This window comes from Pantherophis guttatus, chromosome 9, assembly GCF_059756535.1.
Source record: "Pantherophis guttatus breed Tessera chromosome 9, ASM5975653v1, whole genome shotgun sequence".
Taxonomy (NCBI): Eukaryota; Metazoa; Chordata; class Lepidosauria; order Squamata; family Colubridae; genus Pantherophis; species Pantherophis guttatus.
The window spans coordinates 1,846,288-1,859,775 of record NC_142071.1 but is presented as its reverse complement, the minus strand read 5'-3'; the positions used below and the strand labels follow the sequence as shown (position 1 = coordinate 1,859,775).

The following is a 13,488-nucleotide window of genomic DNA, read 5'->3' as shown; positions in this document are numbered from 1 at the left end:
CCGTCTTCCGTATTTCATAGCATCCTAGGGCAGGAAGGGACCTTGGAGGTCTTCTAGTCTAATCCCCTGTCTGTCAACTCACAAAGCATCCCTGGCCTGCTCTTGAGTTGCCATAAAAAAGGGGGGGGATGGGAAACCGATGAAACCAATGGCAGCCAAAGACAGATGCACATTCCAGACTTATCTCTCTCAAGGCTGTCTCTCAGAGTTACCCACAGCGGTCAGAGGGGAGTGATCACTACAACCCATGAAATTGCTCTGTTGGCGAATGTGATTGATGACACACCCTGGAGGGGGGAAACAGGGTCATGATTGGGTCCATAAATTACGTAGGGTCAGAGCTGTCTTCACTTGGGAAAATGCCGACATGAAGCTCCTAATAAATAACTGGATTTCTTTTGAAGCTTGGCTCGAGGCTCATGATTTAATTTAGGGCATCCATTGGAAACCTGACAGCGTCCAAGGCAGGAAAATTTATAACATCCTGGACAAATGGTTGCCCAATTTTTTCTTTCTTGAGAACCTCCAGCGAAGGAGCATCCACAACTCAGGGTGACCCACTGGTTAATTGTTCCCACTGTCAGGAAATTCCTCCTTAGTTCTCTCTCTTTGACGAGTTTCCACCCTTTGCTTCTTGTCCTGCCCTCAGTTACTTTGGTGAATAAATTGAGGGCCTCTTCCCTCTGATAGTCCTTCAAGTATTGGAAGACTGCTATCAGGTCTTCTCCTAGTCTTCTCTTTGTTAGGCTAAACAGCGGGCATCCAAAAAGCTGAATTCCTTTCCAGTCAGAGGCTCTGTCAGGCGCGCCTCTCTCTCTTTCTCTCTCTCTCTCGGGTGGCGGGAGCGCTCTCTTCGGCCAGGAGGGCAGGCCTCGCGGCCTCGCTGGCCATCCTGAGGGAAGGCGGCCTTCTCCAGCCGTCTGCGGTCGAGGAAGCCGCTCTTCCGCCCGCCAGCAGCCTAAATCGAGGCACCAATGATCGTTCCCGCCAAAACTCTGACAGGGTGAGGCGAATGTCCGCCGTGCTATGTGGTGAATTAATTACTGCCTTCGCGGTGGCATGGCTGCCTTCCTCTTATTTTACGTCCTTTTTCAATGAAAAGGATTTTTCTTTTTTCCTTTTAGATGGCATACCCAGCTGCGGTGGCCTAGAGGTGGACCTTTTGCCTCACAATCAGGAGGTTGTGAGTTCGATCCTAGGTAGAGGCAGATGTAAGATCTCCTGCTTGGGCAAGGGGGTCGGACTAGATGACCTGCAAGGCCCCTTCCAACTCTGTTAATCTGATCTAAGATGCATTAACAGAGGGATACAATCAAGATCAAAGGAGGTATTAATACCCCTCTAAAAAGTCTTAGTCAGGCCCATCTATCAAAAAGATGTGGAGACTCTAGAAAGAGTGCAGAAAAGAGCAACCAAGATGATTTAGGGGACTGGAGGCTCAAACATACAATGAACGGTTGCAGGGACTGAGCATGGCTAGTCTAGTGAAGAGAAGGACCAGGGGAGACAGGATAGCATCTTCCAATATTTGAGGGGCTGCCACAGAGAGGAGGAAGGGGGTTCAAGCTATTTTCCAAAGCACCCGAAGGCCAAACAAGGAAGAATGGATGGAAACTGAACAAGGAGAGATTCAACCTGGAAATAAAGGAGGAATTTCCATTCTTCGGTCCAGTCAGAACTGAAGAAGCTTCTTTGATAAGAAGTGAAACATCTTCAAAGAAAAACCAGAAAGTCCAGTTGCCTCTTGAAAAAAAAAAAAAAGCATTTTTGGGTCTCTTTTTCCTACTTTGCTTAAATAATCCTTATCGTTTTGTTTTGTTTTTTAAAATTTGATTTATATGCCGCCCTTCTCCGGAGACTCAGGGCGGCTTACAATGCGTTAAGCAATAGCCTTCATACTTTTGTATATTTTATACAAAGTCAGCTTATTGCCCCCACAAACTGGGTCCTCAATTTACCTACCTTAGAAAGGATGGAAGGCTGAGTCAACCTTGAGCCTGGTGAGATTCGAACCTGCAGTAATTGCAGGCAGCTGGGGTTAAATTACAATGCATTAATCTGCTGAGCTATCCAAGCTCCTCATTCTGTCCTCGTTCTGCACAATGCCTGGGGGATTATATACAATGCCTTGGGGAAAGTAGGGCATATTAAAAAAAAAAAATAGATTTCCTCCTCTGCCTGAAAACGTCCCACATTCTATAGATTTCCCAGCCTTTCTATACAAAGCCAGCTTTTCACTCATTGCCAGTACGATACGTTTCCATATCCCCTCGCAGGCAGCAGAAGAAGAGATGAATGAGTTAGGGCTAAAGAGAGGAGGAAGCTGACCCAGACAGACAATGGGGTCCACTTTGGAACGATCAATTTGCAAAATTGTTCAGTCCTTTTTTTAAAAAAGATCAGTCACATTTTTAGCTGCAGTAGATATTAATTCTATAGCCCTTCTACGTTCATTAAAATTACATGAGAGAGAGAGAGAGAGTATAGGGAGACGTGGAGTCTGTGGCTGGGAATGGCTCTTTGATGGAATACTTTTTTCCCCCCTGAATGCGGTTAGTTTAATAAGTTTGGTTTATGGCCTTCAAAGAGGCCGCGCCAGAGAGGGTTGATCGGGGAAATGGATAAAATGCAGGAATTATCGCTGTCGGGAAAAGGTAGCATTAAAAAGTCGGAGGTTTTTAAGAAGAGACCTGGGAGCCACTTGTCTGGGATGGCATAAAGTCTCCTGCTTGACTGGGAGGGCTGGACTAGAAGACCTCCAAGGCCCCTTCCAGCTCTATTATTCTGTAAGGCGTGTATCTTTTCCAGCACCGATAGAAAACACAGGTCAGGATGGGTTACGGCTGAGTTTCAGAGTTCCCAACGAAGAGAGTTAAAGGTCTCTGTCGCATGACAGATTGCACTTCCCGCTCTGTCATTTCCAATCATCTGGTTGGGAATGATGGAAGTCAGAAGAATTGGGGGGTGGAGGGGTGTTAGTCTCCTGTCTGGAAGCCGGACGGAAGATGACACAAAAATGATGACACAAAAAAAGCTAATCGGGTTTATAAGTTCTTTATCCAGCAGAGGGCAGTCTTGTCCTATTTTTGGCCATCGCTTGGCTTGGCCTTTCCAATTGTGCTAAAGAGAGCAAAAAAAAAAGTTTGGTGGCCTCTTTTCTGGCTAGCAGATTTCATGAAGAAGAGGGGAAGGGAGAGAAAGAGGAGAAAAGAGAAGAGGGGAGAGGAGAAAAGAGAGGGAAGAGTAGGAGAGGAGAGGAGAGAGGAGAGGGAAGAAGAAGGGAGAGGAGAAAAGAGGAGAGGGAAGAGAAGGAGAGGAGGGGAGAGGAGAGGAGAGGAGAGAGGAGAAAAGAGGAGAGAGGAGAGGGAAGAAGAAGGGAGAGGAGAAAAGAGGAGAGGGAAGAGAAGGAGAGGAGAGGAGGGGAGAGGAGAGGAGAGAGGAGAAAAGAGAAGAGGAGAGGGAAGAAGAAGGGAGAGGAGAAAAGAGGAGAGGGAAGAGGAGGAGAGGAGAGAGGAGAAAAGAGAGGAGAGGGAAGAAGAAGGGAGAGGAGAAAGGAGAGAGGAGAGGGAAGAGGAGGAGAGGAGGGGAGAGGAGAGGAGAGAGGAGAAAAGAGGAGAGAGGAGAGGGAAGAGGAGGGGAGGAGGGGAGGAGGGGAGAGGAGAGGAGAGAGGAGAAAAGAGAAGAGAGGAGAGGAGAGAAGAGAGAAGAAAGGAGAGGAGAGGAGAGGAGAGGAGAGGAGAGGAGAGGAGAGGAGAGAAGAGAAGAGAAGAGAAGAGAAGAGAAGAGAAGAGAAGAGAAGAGAAGAGAAGAGAAGAGAAGAGAAGAGAAGAGAAGAGAAGAGAAATCGCCAACACCCCCCTGTTTGGGCAGGAGACCATATACCATTCTGGACAAGTGGCTGTCCACTCTCATCTTAAAAATCTCCAGCGATGGAGCACTCAGAACTTCTGGAGGCAAGTTGTTCCATGGGTTAATTGTTCTCATGACCGGAAATTTCTCCTTAGTTCAAGGTCAGCTCTCTCCTTGATAAGTTTCCCTCTGTTACTTCTTGTCCTGCCCTCCGGTGCTTTGGAGAATAAATTGACCCCCTCTGCTTTATGGCAGCCGCTCAAGTACTGGAATACTTGCTATCCTGTCCCCCCTAGTCCTTCTTTTCTTTAGACTAGCCACACCCAATTCCTGCAACCATTTCTCATGTTTTAGTCTCCAGCCCTTTAATGGCCTTAGTTGCTGTTCTCTGCACTTTTTTCCAAGATCTCCACATCTTTGACATGCTATGTGATACGGCACCATCGGCACGCAAAGTCCACGTTGCCCCACGGCTCAACCGACACATTTCCATGGTCACCACAGGTGCATTTCTCCAGAAGGACATCAAACAATAAAAGGGAAATCGCTCATTCAGTGCTGAATCGTCCATTAAGCATTCAATCAATTCTTCCAGGGAGGCAAGGTCCAAAAAAGAGTCAAGGTGGCCCCAACGATGGGATCGACTCCCTGCCCTCTTTTCATGTGTTTGGGAAGCCAAACAGGCAAAGAAGCCCTTAGCAACAGCACTTAGACCTATATACCGCTTCACGGTGCTTCACAGCCCTCTCTAAGCGGTTTACAGAGTCAGCCTCTTGCCCCCCCCCAACAATCTGGGTCCTCATTTGACCCACCTCGGAAGGAGGGAAGGCTGAGTCAACCTCGAGGCGGTGAGGATTGAACTCCTGGCAGTGGGCAGAGTCAGTCTGCAATACTGCCTTCTAACCACTGCGGCACCAAGAAGGAGACGGAGAATAAGAGAGGAAGGGATGGAGGAAGGAAGGAGGGAAAGAAGGGAGGGAGGGAGGGAGGGAGGGAGGGAGGGAGGGAGGAAGGAAGGAAGGAAGGAAGGAAGGAAGGAAGGAAGGAAGGGAGGGCACCAAGATTTAGACTTATTAGCCACTTTACAGTGCTTTTACAGCCCTCTCTAAGTAGTTTATAGAGTCAACCTCTTGCCCCCAACAATCTAGGTCCTCATTTGACCCACCTCGGAAGGAGGAAAGGCTGAGTCAGCCTCGAGCCGGTGAGGATCGAACTCCTGGCAGTACGCAGAATTAGCCTGCAATACTGCATTCTAACCACTGCGGCACAAGGAAGGAAGGAAGGAAGGAAGGAAGGAAGGAAGGAAGGAGGGAAGGAAGGAAGGAATAGCAATAGCACTTAGACTCATATACCGTTTCACAGTGCTTTTTATATTGTGGTGACCAAAACTGTATCCAGCTATTCCAGATGTGAAATTCTGGAACCCTTGAGAGCTACCCCGCTTTAACCACTCCTCAGTGGTTCTGCAGCTGTGTCCATGGAGATTCTCCGTCATTCAAATCACGGTTGTCCCAAATGTGCTTTTTTTTTTTTTCAAGAGGCCACTGGACTTTCTGGTTTAGCTTTGAAGACGTTTCGCTTCTCATCCCCGAAGCTTCTTCAGCTCTGACTGGATGGTGGGGAAGAGTCCAGTGAGAGCTGAAGAAGCTCCTGGGATGAGAAGCGAAACGTCTTCAAAGAAAAACCAGAAAGTCCAGTGGCCTCTTGGGGAAAAAAAGCCCCTTTGGGACGTCCTGCAGCTGTGGCTTCCAGCCCCCTTTACCCCCCCCCCCTTCCCCCAACTCAAGGCATCGTGGTCTCAGGGAGCAGGAGGTGTCTCTGGGAGGCGAGGCGTCATGCATTTCGCCTTCCCATCCTCTCCTGGCTCCATGGATAATGGTGAGCCGTCTGAGGCAGGGTCCTTCTTCAGCCTCCGCGGCTCTTTAGAGCACTTAGCAGAGATGGGCTGCAGGATCTCTGGGGGCCTCTAATGAGTCCTCTTACCGTATCTCCACCCTTCCTCAGACGGTTCCATTCTGCTTGATGGAGCGGGGAAAAATGGCTCGGATAGGAAACAAAAATTGGCAGGGGAAAAAAAAAAACCAACCACCATTGAGATACAGGCAGTCCTTGACTTACGACTGCCATTGAGCCCAGCATTCCCCTTTGCGAAGCAAGACAATCCAGGAACAGTCAGTGTCGCCCCTAAGGAGACAGTTGTTAAGTGGGTTTTGCTCCGTTTTACGACTTTCCTGGCCACCGTTGTTAAGCGAAGCACTGCAGCCGTTCACTTAGTCACACGGTTGTTAAGTGAATCTGGCTTTCCCCCGTTGACTTTTGCTGGTCAGAGAGTCGCCAAAGGGGAATTTCTGACCCCGTCATAAATATGAGTCAGTTGCCAAGCGTCTGAATTTTGATCACACGATTATGGGGATTCTGCGACGGTCGTTAAGGGCGAAAAATGGCCGCGAGTCCCTTTTTTCAGGCCCGTTGTAACTTCGAACCGTCACTGAACGAATGGTTGCAAGTAAAGGGCTCTCTGTAGCAGCTGCAATCCTTCATCTCTGCAATTACTCCTAAATTGCAACAGATTTGTTGATTTCGATAAGGATCATCTCTTTGGATGGAGTGAAGGATTCTGAAATCATAAGTCCCTTTTTTTCAGGGCCGTTGTATCTTCGAACCGTCGCTAAACGAATGGTTGCAAGTCAAGGGGGCTCTGCGCATCCAAGATCCTTGGATCCGGATCATCGTCTTACTCATGGATGATGCAGGTGGGAAGAAAAACGGCTTCCTTCCTCAGCCATCAAGTGATAATGACATTTCCTTTGTAAATAAACATCCCCTCCCTATTATACAATTGATAAGTCATCAACTCCCGGGGAGCGTTAGAGGTTCCTTCCCTGTAATTTTGCAGCCGTTTTTATTGTTCTTATAAATCCACGCTAAACGCACAGCCGTACCCCGTGCTATGAAATCGTGAAACAACCCCTCAGGAAATTCAACATTTCTTTTTGCCGTAATTGCATTTCGGATGATTTGCGGATTTTATTCGGCCACGTATGGGCCCAGCCATCACATGCGGCGCAGACCAAAAAAAAAAAAAAACATATTAGAAGCAAAATTAAAATGACAAATTTGCCTTTGAAAAAAACTCCAGGCCTTTTTAAGATCCTTCCTTGAATCACAGGATTTTCTTTTCCAAAAATCGGTTTGATTAAAGGTAAAAGGCAAAGGTTCTCCTTGCACATCTGTGCTAGTCGTTCCCGACTCTAGGGGGCGGTGCTCGTCTCCGTTTCAAAGCCGAAGAGCCAGCGCTGTCCGAAGACGTCTCCGTGGTCATGTGGCCGGCATGACTCAATGCCAAAGGCGCACGGAACGCTGTTCCCTTCCCACCAAAGGTGGTCCCTATTTTTCTACTTGCATTTTTTACCTGCTTTCGAACTGCTAAGTTGGCAGAACCTGGGACAAGTAACAGGAGCTCACCCCGTTATGCGGTGCTAGGGATTCGAACCGCTGAACTGCCGACCTTTCCATCGACAAGCTCAGCGTCTTTAGCCACTGAGCCACCGAATTAGGCATTACTAAATCTGCCGAAGTAAACAGCTTGGTCGTTTTTCTTTGGGTCTTCCTGCTACAGAAATTGCTAAAGGAATTTTGGCAGCTTCTGTTTTATCGTTCATTAGCCATATCTGAACTGGGATTCCTGGCTTGTTGGGCTCTTAAGACACTATGGCCGTAAACAAGGATTTTTTTCTTAGATCCTGGCTACTTAGGGGGAGAAGGAACAAGCAGCGTTCTCCCTCGAGTTTTCATTTTCACGTGCCGGCATCATTTATGATTTATTATCTTGGCTGCAAATTGTGGGAACTGCTGTTTAGAATTGTCTGGAAGGCATTGGATGATGGTTAGGACGGGAGGACGTAGCCCAGGTTTTCATTGTTATCATTCTGGCAAATTCATTTCAGTGAATTAAAGACTTTAAAAAAAAAAATCAATGCTAACATATGGTCATATTGGGGAGGAGGGGGGGGGCATTTCTCCAAACACATGTGCCCGATTTGTAATTGCCTAATGGACCTGTTTTGCAAGCCATGCTCCCTTAAGAGGGTGCATTGATGGGCATTGATGTTCATGGCTGTTATGTCTCTTGATAGGCCTCCCCACCCCCCCCTTTTTTTTAAAAAAAAACAAACCATGTCAAATAACACTGGGAAACTGAGGAAGTGATGATTGTTGGAAGAGAATGTAGTTTTGTATTCTGGTTTGAAAAGGTAAAAATACAGATATTCCCATTCACGTCGAAACTAAATTAATTTCTCTTCCCTTCCCAATAGAATTGCAGCTTTTCCCTTTCCTTTCTTTTCCTTTCTTTTCTTTTCCTTTCCTTCCTCCTTTTTTCTTTCCTTCCTTTCTTCCATCCTTCCTTCTCTTCCTTTCCTTTCCTTTCCTTTCCTTTCCTTCTTCCTTTTTTCTTTTCATCCTTTCCTTTCCTCCCCTTCCTTCCCTTCCCATCCCGTCCCTTTTCTTCCCTTCCCTTCCCTTCCCTTCCTTTCCTTTCCTTCCTCCTTTTTTCTTTTAATCCTTTCCTTTCTTCCCCTTCCTTCCTTCCCTTCCCGTCCCGTCCCATCCCGTCCCTTTTCTTCCCTTCCCTTCCCTTTCCTTCCCTTCCTTTCCTTCCTCCTTTTTTCTTTTCATCCTTTCCTTTCTTCCCCTTCCTTCCTTCCTTCCTTCCTTCCTTCCTTCCTTCCTTCCTTCCTTCCCTTCCCTTCCCTTCCCTTCCCTTCCCTTCCCTTCCTTTCCTTTCCTTCCCTTCCTCCTTTTTTCTTTTCCTCCCTCCCTCTCTCCCTTCCTTCCTTCCTCCCTTCCTTCCTTCCTTCCTTCCTTCCTTCCTTCCTTCCTTCCTTCCTTCCTTCCTTCCTTCCTGTTATCTTGTGCCACCAATGTCTCCATTTCTGGGAAAGAGCTCTTCTCCTCTTCCTACTGCTCCAATATTTTTGCTTGCCGATCTGATTTTTCCGCCGGAAAAGAGCTGCCTCTTCTGAACGGAGACTTTGCAGAGGGAAGATCCTCCGTGAGCCCGCAGGGTCTTCCCTCCTGGGAGGGGAGGGTGGGGGGGGGAGGCATTTTCCACCTGTCCTTCAGTTTGTAAGCCGCCCAGAATCACCTAACAAAGAAGACGGGCAGCATAATCCCATCCCCATGGCTTGATCCCATCCTCTCAGTTTTAATTGATCCGGTTTTAATCTGGGTTGTTTTAAATTATTTGGGCCAAAATTATTTAATTGTTTTTAAATTTTGTATACTATGTTTTATTTTAGCTGTGCACCGCCTTGAGTCCTGCGGGAGAAGGGCGGTATAAAAATAAAAATAAATAAAATAAATAAAATAATAAATAATAAAAATGTAATAAATCAATTTTACTAGATTATGCCTCTCCCCAGCGGCCCTCAAGTCTGCTTCAAGTTGCCCCCCTGAAACATTTCCGCTTCTATGGGATCCAAGCTCCACAGGATGGATATTGATAAAGAAAAAAGGGGGGGCAGGGCTTCAGGTGTGGGGCTGCCCAGGTGGATTTTTCTGTCCACCCTCCCTGCGTAGATCCTCTCGTTTTGTGCAGCGATCGCAGCCTGAGCCAATGAATTCGGAAAGCAGATCCTGCATCAAAGTTTCCCCCCTCGGGGCCGAAGTCGGCTTCTCTGAGTCCTCCCACACCTGGCGAGCCCCAGGTAAATGAGCAATTCGTTTATAGAGTTACCTGTGTGGCCAGCCAGGCAACCCCAGGCTGCCTGATGCTGTGAGGTCAGGCCAAAGAGGAAAGATTCAGCAGACGACCAAACTCTCTTTCTCTCTGTGTGTGTGTCTCTTTCTCCTCTCTTTCTCTCTCTTTCTCTCTGTCTCTGTTTCTCTCTGTCTCTGTCTCTGTCTCTCTTTCTCTCTCTCTCTGTCTTTCAGTCTCTCTCTCTCTCTCTCTCTCTCCCCACTCACTTTCTCTCACACTATTTCTCTTTCTCAATCTCTTTCTCCTCTCTTTCTCTCTCTCAATCTCTTTCTCCTCTTTCTCTCTCTCTCTTTCTCTCTCTCTCTCTCCCCCCACTCACTCTCTCTCTCTGACTATTTCTCTTTCTCAATCTCTTTCTCCTCTCTTTCTCTCTTTCTCTCTGTCTCTCTCTCTCTCAATCTCTTTCTCCTCTTTCTCTCTCTCTCTTTCTCCTCTCTCTCTGTCTTTCTCTCTCTCCCCACTTGCTCTTTCTCTCTCTGACTATTTCTCTTTCTCAATCACTTTCTCCTCTCTCTCTCTCAATCTCTTTCGCCTCTTTTTCTTTCTTCCTTTGTCTCTTTTTCTCTCTCTTTCTCCTCTCTCTCTGTCTTTCTCTCAGTCTCTCTCTCTCCCCACTCGCTCTTTCTCTCTCTGACTATTTCTCAATCTCTTTCTCCTCTCTCTCTGTCTCTCTCTCTCTCAATCTCTTTCTCCTCTTTTTCTCTCTTCCTTTGTCTCTTTTTCTCTCTCTTTCTCCTCTCTCTCTGTCTTTCTCTCTCCCCACTCGCTCTTTCTCTCTCTTATTATTTCTCTTTCTCAATCTCTTTCTCCTTTCTCTCTCTCTCTCTCTCTCTCTCTCTCTCTCTCAGTCTCTCTCTTTCTTCCTTTCTCTCAATTGTTTTCTTTCTCAGTCTCTCCCTCCCCCTTTCTTTCTGTCTCAATCTCTTTCTCTCCTCACCTTCTCACTCACTCTTTTTCTCTCTGTCTCTTTCTCCTCTCTCTCTCCTTCTTTCTCTCTTGCCTTCAATCCCTTTCTCTCTCTCCCTCTCTCTCTCTCTCCTGCTGTTCCAAGAAAGAGGTGTGTGTGGGGGGTCCTCTCTTCCTCCTCCTCCTCCTTCCATTCTGCTTTTGTTTCCTCTCGCAAGAGCTCCACAACTGCCTGGCATCGCACGTCACACATTCGGCGTGGAGAAGGAAGAAGAGAGAGTGAGAGAGAGTGAGGGGGAGAGAAAAAAAAAACCCCAGCTCTCCCCCCCCCTTGCAGCTCCTTTCAAAAGGCGCAGGCAGCCTCGGTCTGCCTTCACAGAGCAGGGAGGAAGGGAGCTGGCCATGCCTCTCCCAACTTTTGCACGAGAGAGGAGGAGAAGGAGGAGGTGGCAGCGGAGAAACTCCAGGTTCCTCTCGTCCTTGGCCACTGCGATGCTGTAACCTGGCCATCATCAGCGAGAGGGGCCAAAAAAGAGAAAGAGAGAGACCGAGGAAGGGGATTTGCCGGAATGGCTGGGCAGAAACATGCTTGTGTCCTACTAGGCTAACAGCAGGAACGCTCGGAGTTTGCAGCTGGCAGAGCTGCAGGGCTGAATCCCAGGATGGAAGCAGGACCCGGTGCCTCAGTTTCTCTCCCCCTTTCCTCCTGCTCCTCCTCTTCCTCTGGATCAGCTACAAATGGAGGCTTCTGAAGTGTGGCCCTCCAAGCACCCGTGAAGCTGAGAAGTCAGCCGCCCCTCCCTCCGGTGGGCTGCTCCAAAAGGACCATGGGCACCTTAGGGAGCGAGGAGAACTACACCATCCAAGCCACGGCCACCATCGCCGCGGTCACCACTTTCCTCATCCTCTTCACCATCTTTGGCAACGTGCTGGTGATCATCGCCGTGTTGACTAGTCGGTCCCTGAAGGCTCCTCAGAACCTCTTCCTGGTGTCCTTAGCGGCGGCGGATATTCTGGTGGCCACCCTCATCATCCCTTTCTCCTTGGTCAACGAGCTGATGGGCTACTGGTACTTCAGCAAGACCTGGTGCAAGTCCTACCTGGCGCTGGATGTCCTCTTCTGCACGGCTTCCATTGTGCATCTCTGCGCCATCAGCTTGGACCGCTACTGGTCGGTCAGCCAGGCCATCGAGTACAACTTCAAGAGGACCCCCCGTCGGATCAAGTGCATCATCCTGATGGTGTGGTTGGTTTCGGCGTTGATCTCCTTGCCCCCGCTGGTCCTCAAGGAGAACCCGAACCTTGCCGAAGAGGACATCCCCAGATGCGAACTCAACGACGAGCCGTGGTATGTCCTGTCCTCCAGCACCTGTTCCTTCTTTGCTCCCTGCGTCATCATGATTTTGGTGTATCTCAGGATCTATTTTATAGCCAGGCGCCGGAACAGACATGGATCTCAACCTAAGGGGCCCAAAGAGAAGGCCCAAGACGAGAAGTCGCCGAACAAGGGGAGCCCACCTGAGGCTGCTCTTCCCAAGCAGGACCAGGCAAAGCCAGGAGGAAAAGTGGAGTCGAATGGACTTCAGGTCCCTCCCCAGGAAGGTGACCAAGCAGACTCCCCTTCGCTCTCTACCAAAAACTTTTCTCTCCAAAGCCAGGATGGCAGAGACCCAGAGCCAAATTCTGCCGGTAGCCCTTCCCCATCTTTGCCGGAGAAGAAACCATCTTCAGAATCGAGCCCCGTGGATTGTCTTCCAAGGAACGACATCCAGAGGAGCAACGGAGCACCTTCCAAGTCGCCACGAGCCATGGACACTTTGGCCACGGCCCGAGGGGAGGTCCAGCTGGTGAGGAAAGTCAAGACCCTCAGTGCCAACCCTTGGAAGAGGAAGACTCACCTCAACCGAGAGAAGAGGTTCACTTTTGTTCTCACGGTGGTGATTGGGGTGTTTATCATTTGTTGGTTCCCCTTTTTTTTCCTCTACAGCCTACGTGCCATCTGCCCTTCGGGCTATTGCTCCATCCCGGACAGCACCTTCAAGTTTTTCTTCTGGATTGGCTACTGCAATAGCTCTTTGAACCCGGTCATCTATACCATCTTCAACCAGGACTTCCGCAAAGCCTTCCGGAAAATTCTCTGCAGGCAGTGGACTCAAACGGCTTGGTGAGACCGGCTGGGATCCAACGGGGAGAGACCAAGAGGGAAGGTGGGGTTTTTTTGTGGGGGGGGGTTCCCCAGCATCTCTCTTGACAAAAGAGGGAACTCGGCAACTCTTATAAACGAAAACCCAGAAACCTATTTATTGGGAGGGGGCCCTTTTGGGTCGGCAGGTGAGGGAGCGAGGCGAGTGCTGGATCTAAGGTGGCTTTTTCGGAAAGTTGGTTGGGGAAGGAAGTGTGTGTGACCGTGTCCCCGAGAGAGACAAGTGTGTACAAAAACGGACGTGTGTTTTTTGCTTATGTTTTTGCCAATGTATGTTTTTCACTAAAATGACTTGCCAATTGTCCAAAGTCTTCTGATTAATTCTTTTTTTGGAGCGGGGGAGGTGGGGGGAACAATTTTTTATTCTGCTTTCTGGGCAAGACAAGGGCACGATTAAAGATGGGCAAACTTTAGTTTACAAGCCCTCTAACTCTTCAGCGTATTTGGGATCGGAAGGCAAATATTATCAGGCGTTTCTGCGTACGGAGACTCTGCACCGAGCTAAGGGGGAAATAGATTCACTCCTTGTTGTCATTTGCCGTTTTGGGTTGCCCAAAAATATTTCGGAGCGGCAATGGAACGCATTTCGAAATAAATCTGCACAAAGTATCTTTCGGTTCAGGAATCTGGGTTTGAAAATTGACTTTCAGGGACAAGAAGAAGAAGAAGAAGAAAGACAGCAGAGGTATAACAACTGCCCAAAATAAAACACGTGGCTGAATATAGATATTTGGTCCATGCAGAAGGGGAAAAAAAAATATATAAACAC

General features: G+C 48.4%; 1 protein-coding gene across 1 annotated transcript; it reads left to right on the top strand.

The window, feature by feature from the left end:
* Nucleotides 1–9,658: 9,658 nt before the first annotated feature.
* On the top strand, nt 9,659–13,027 carry ADRA2B (adrenoceptor alpha 2B). Its single transcript, XM_087875953.1, has one exon. It carries the CDS (start codon nt 11,344–11,346, stop codon nt 12,682–12,684), a length of 1,341 nt encoding a protein of 446 aa, XP_087732079.1. The 5' UTR covers nt 9,659–11,343; the 3' UTR covers nt 12,685–13,027.
* Nucleotides 13,028–13,488: the final 461 nt, after the last annotated feature.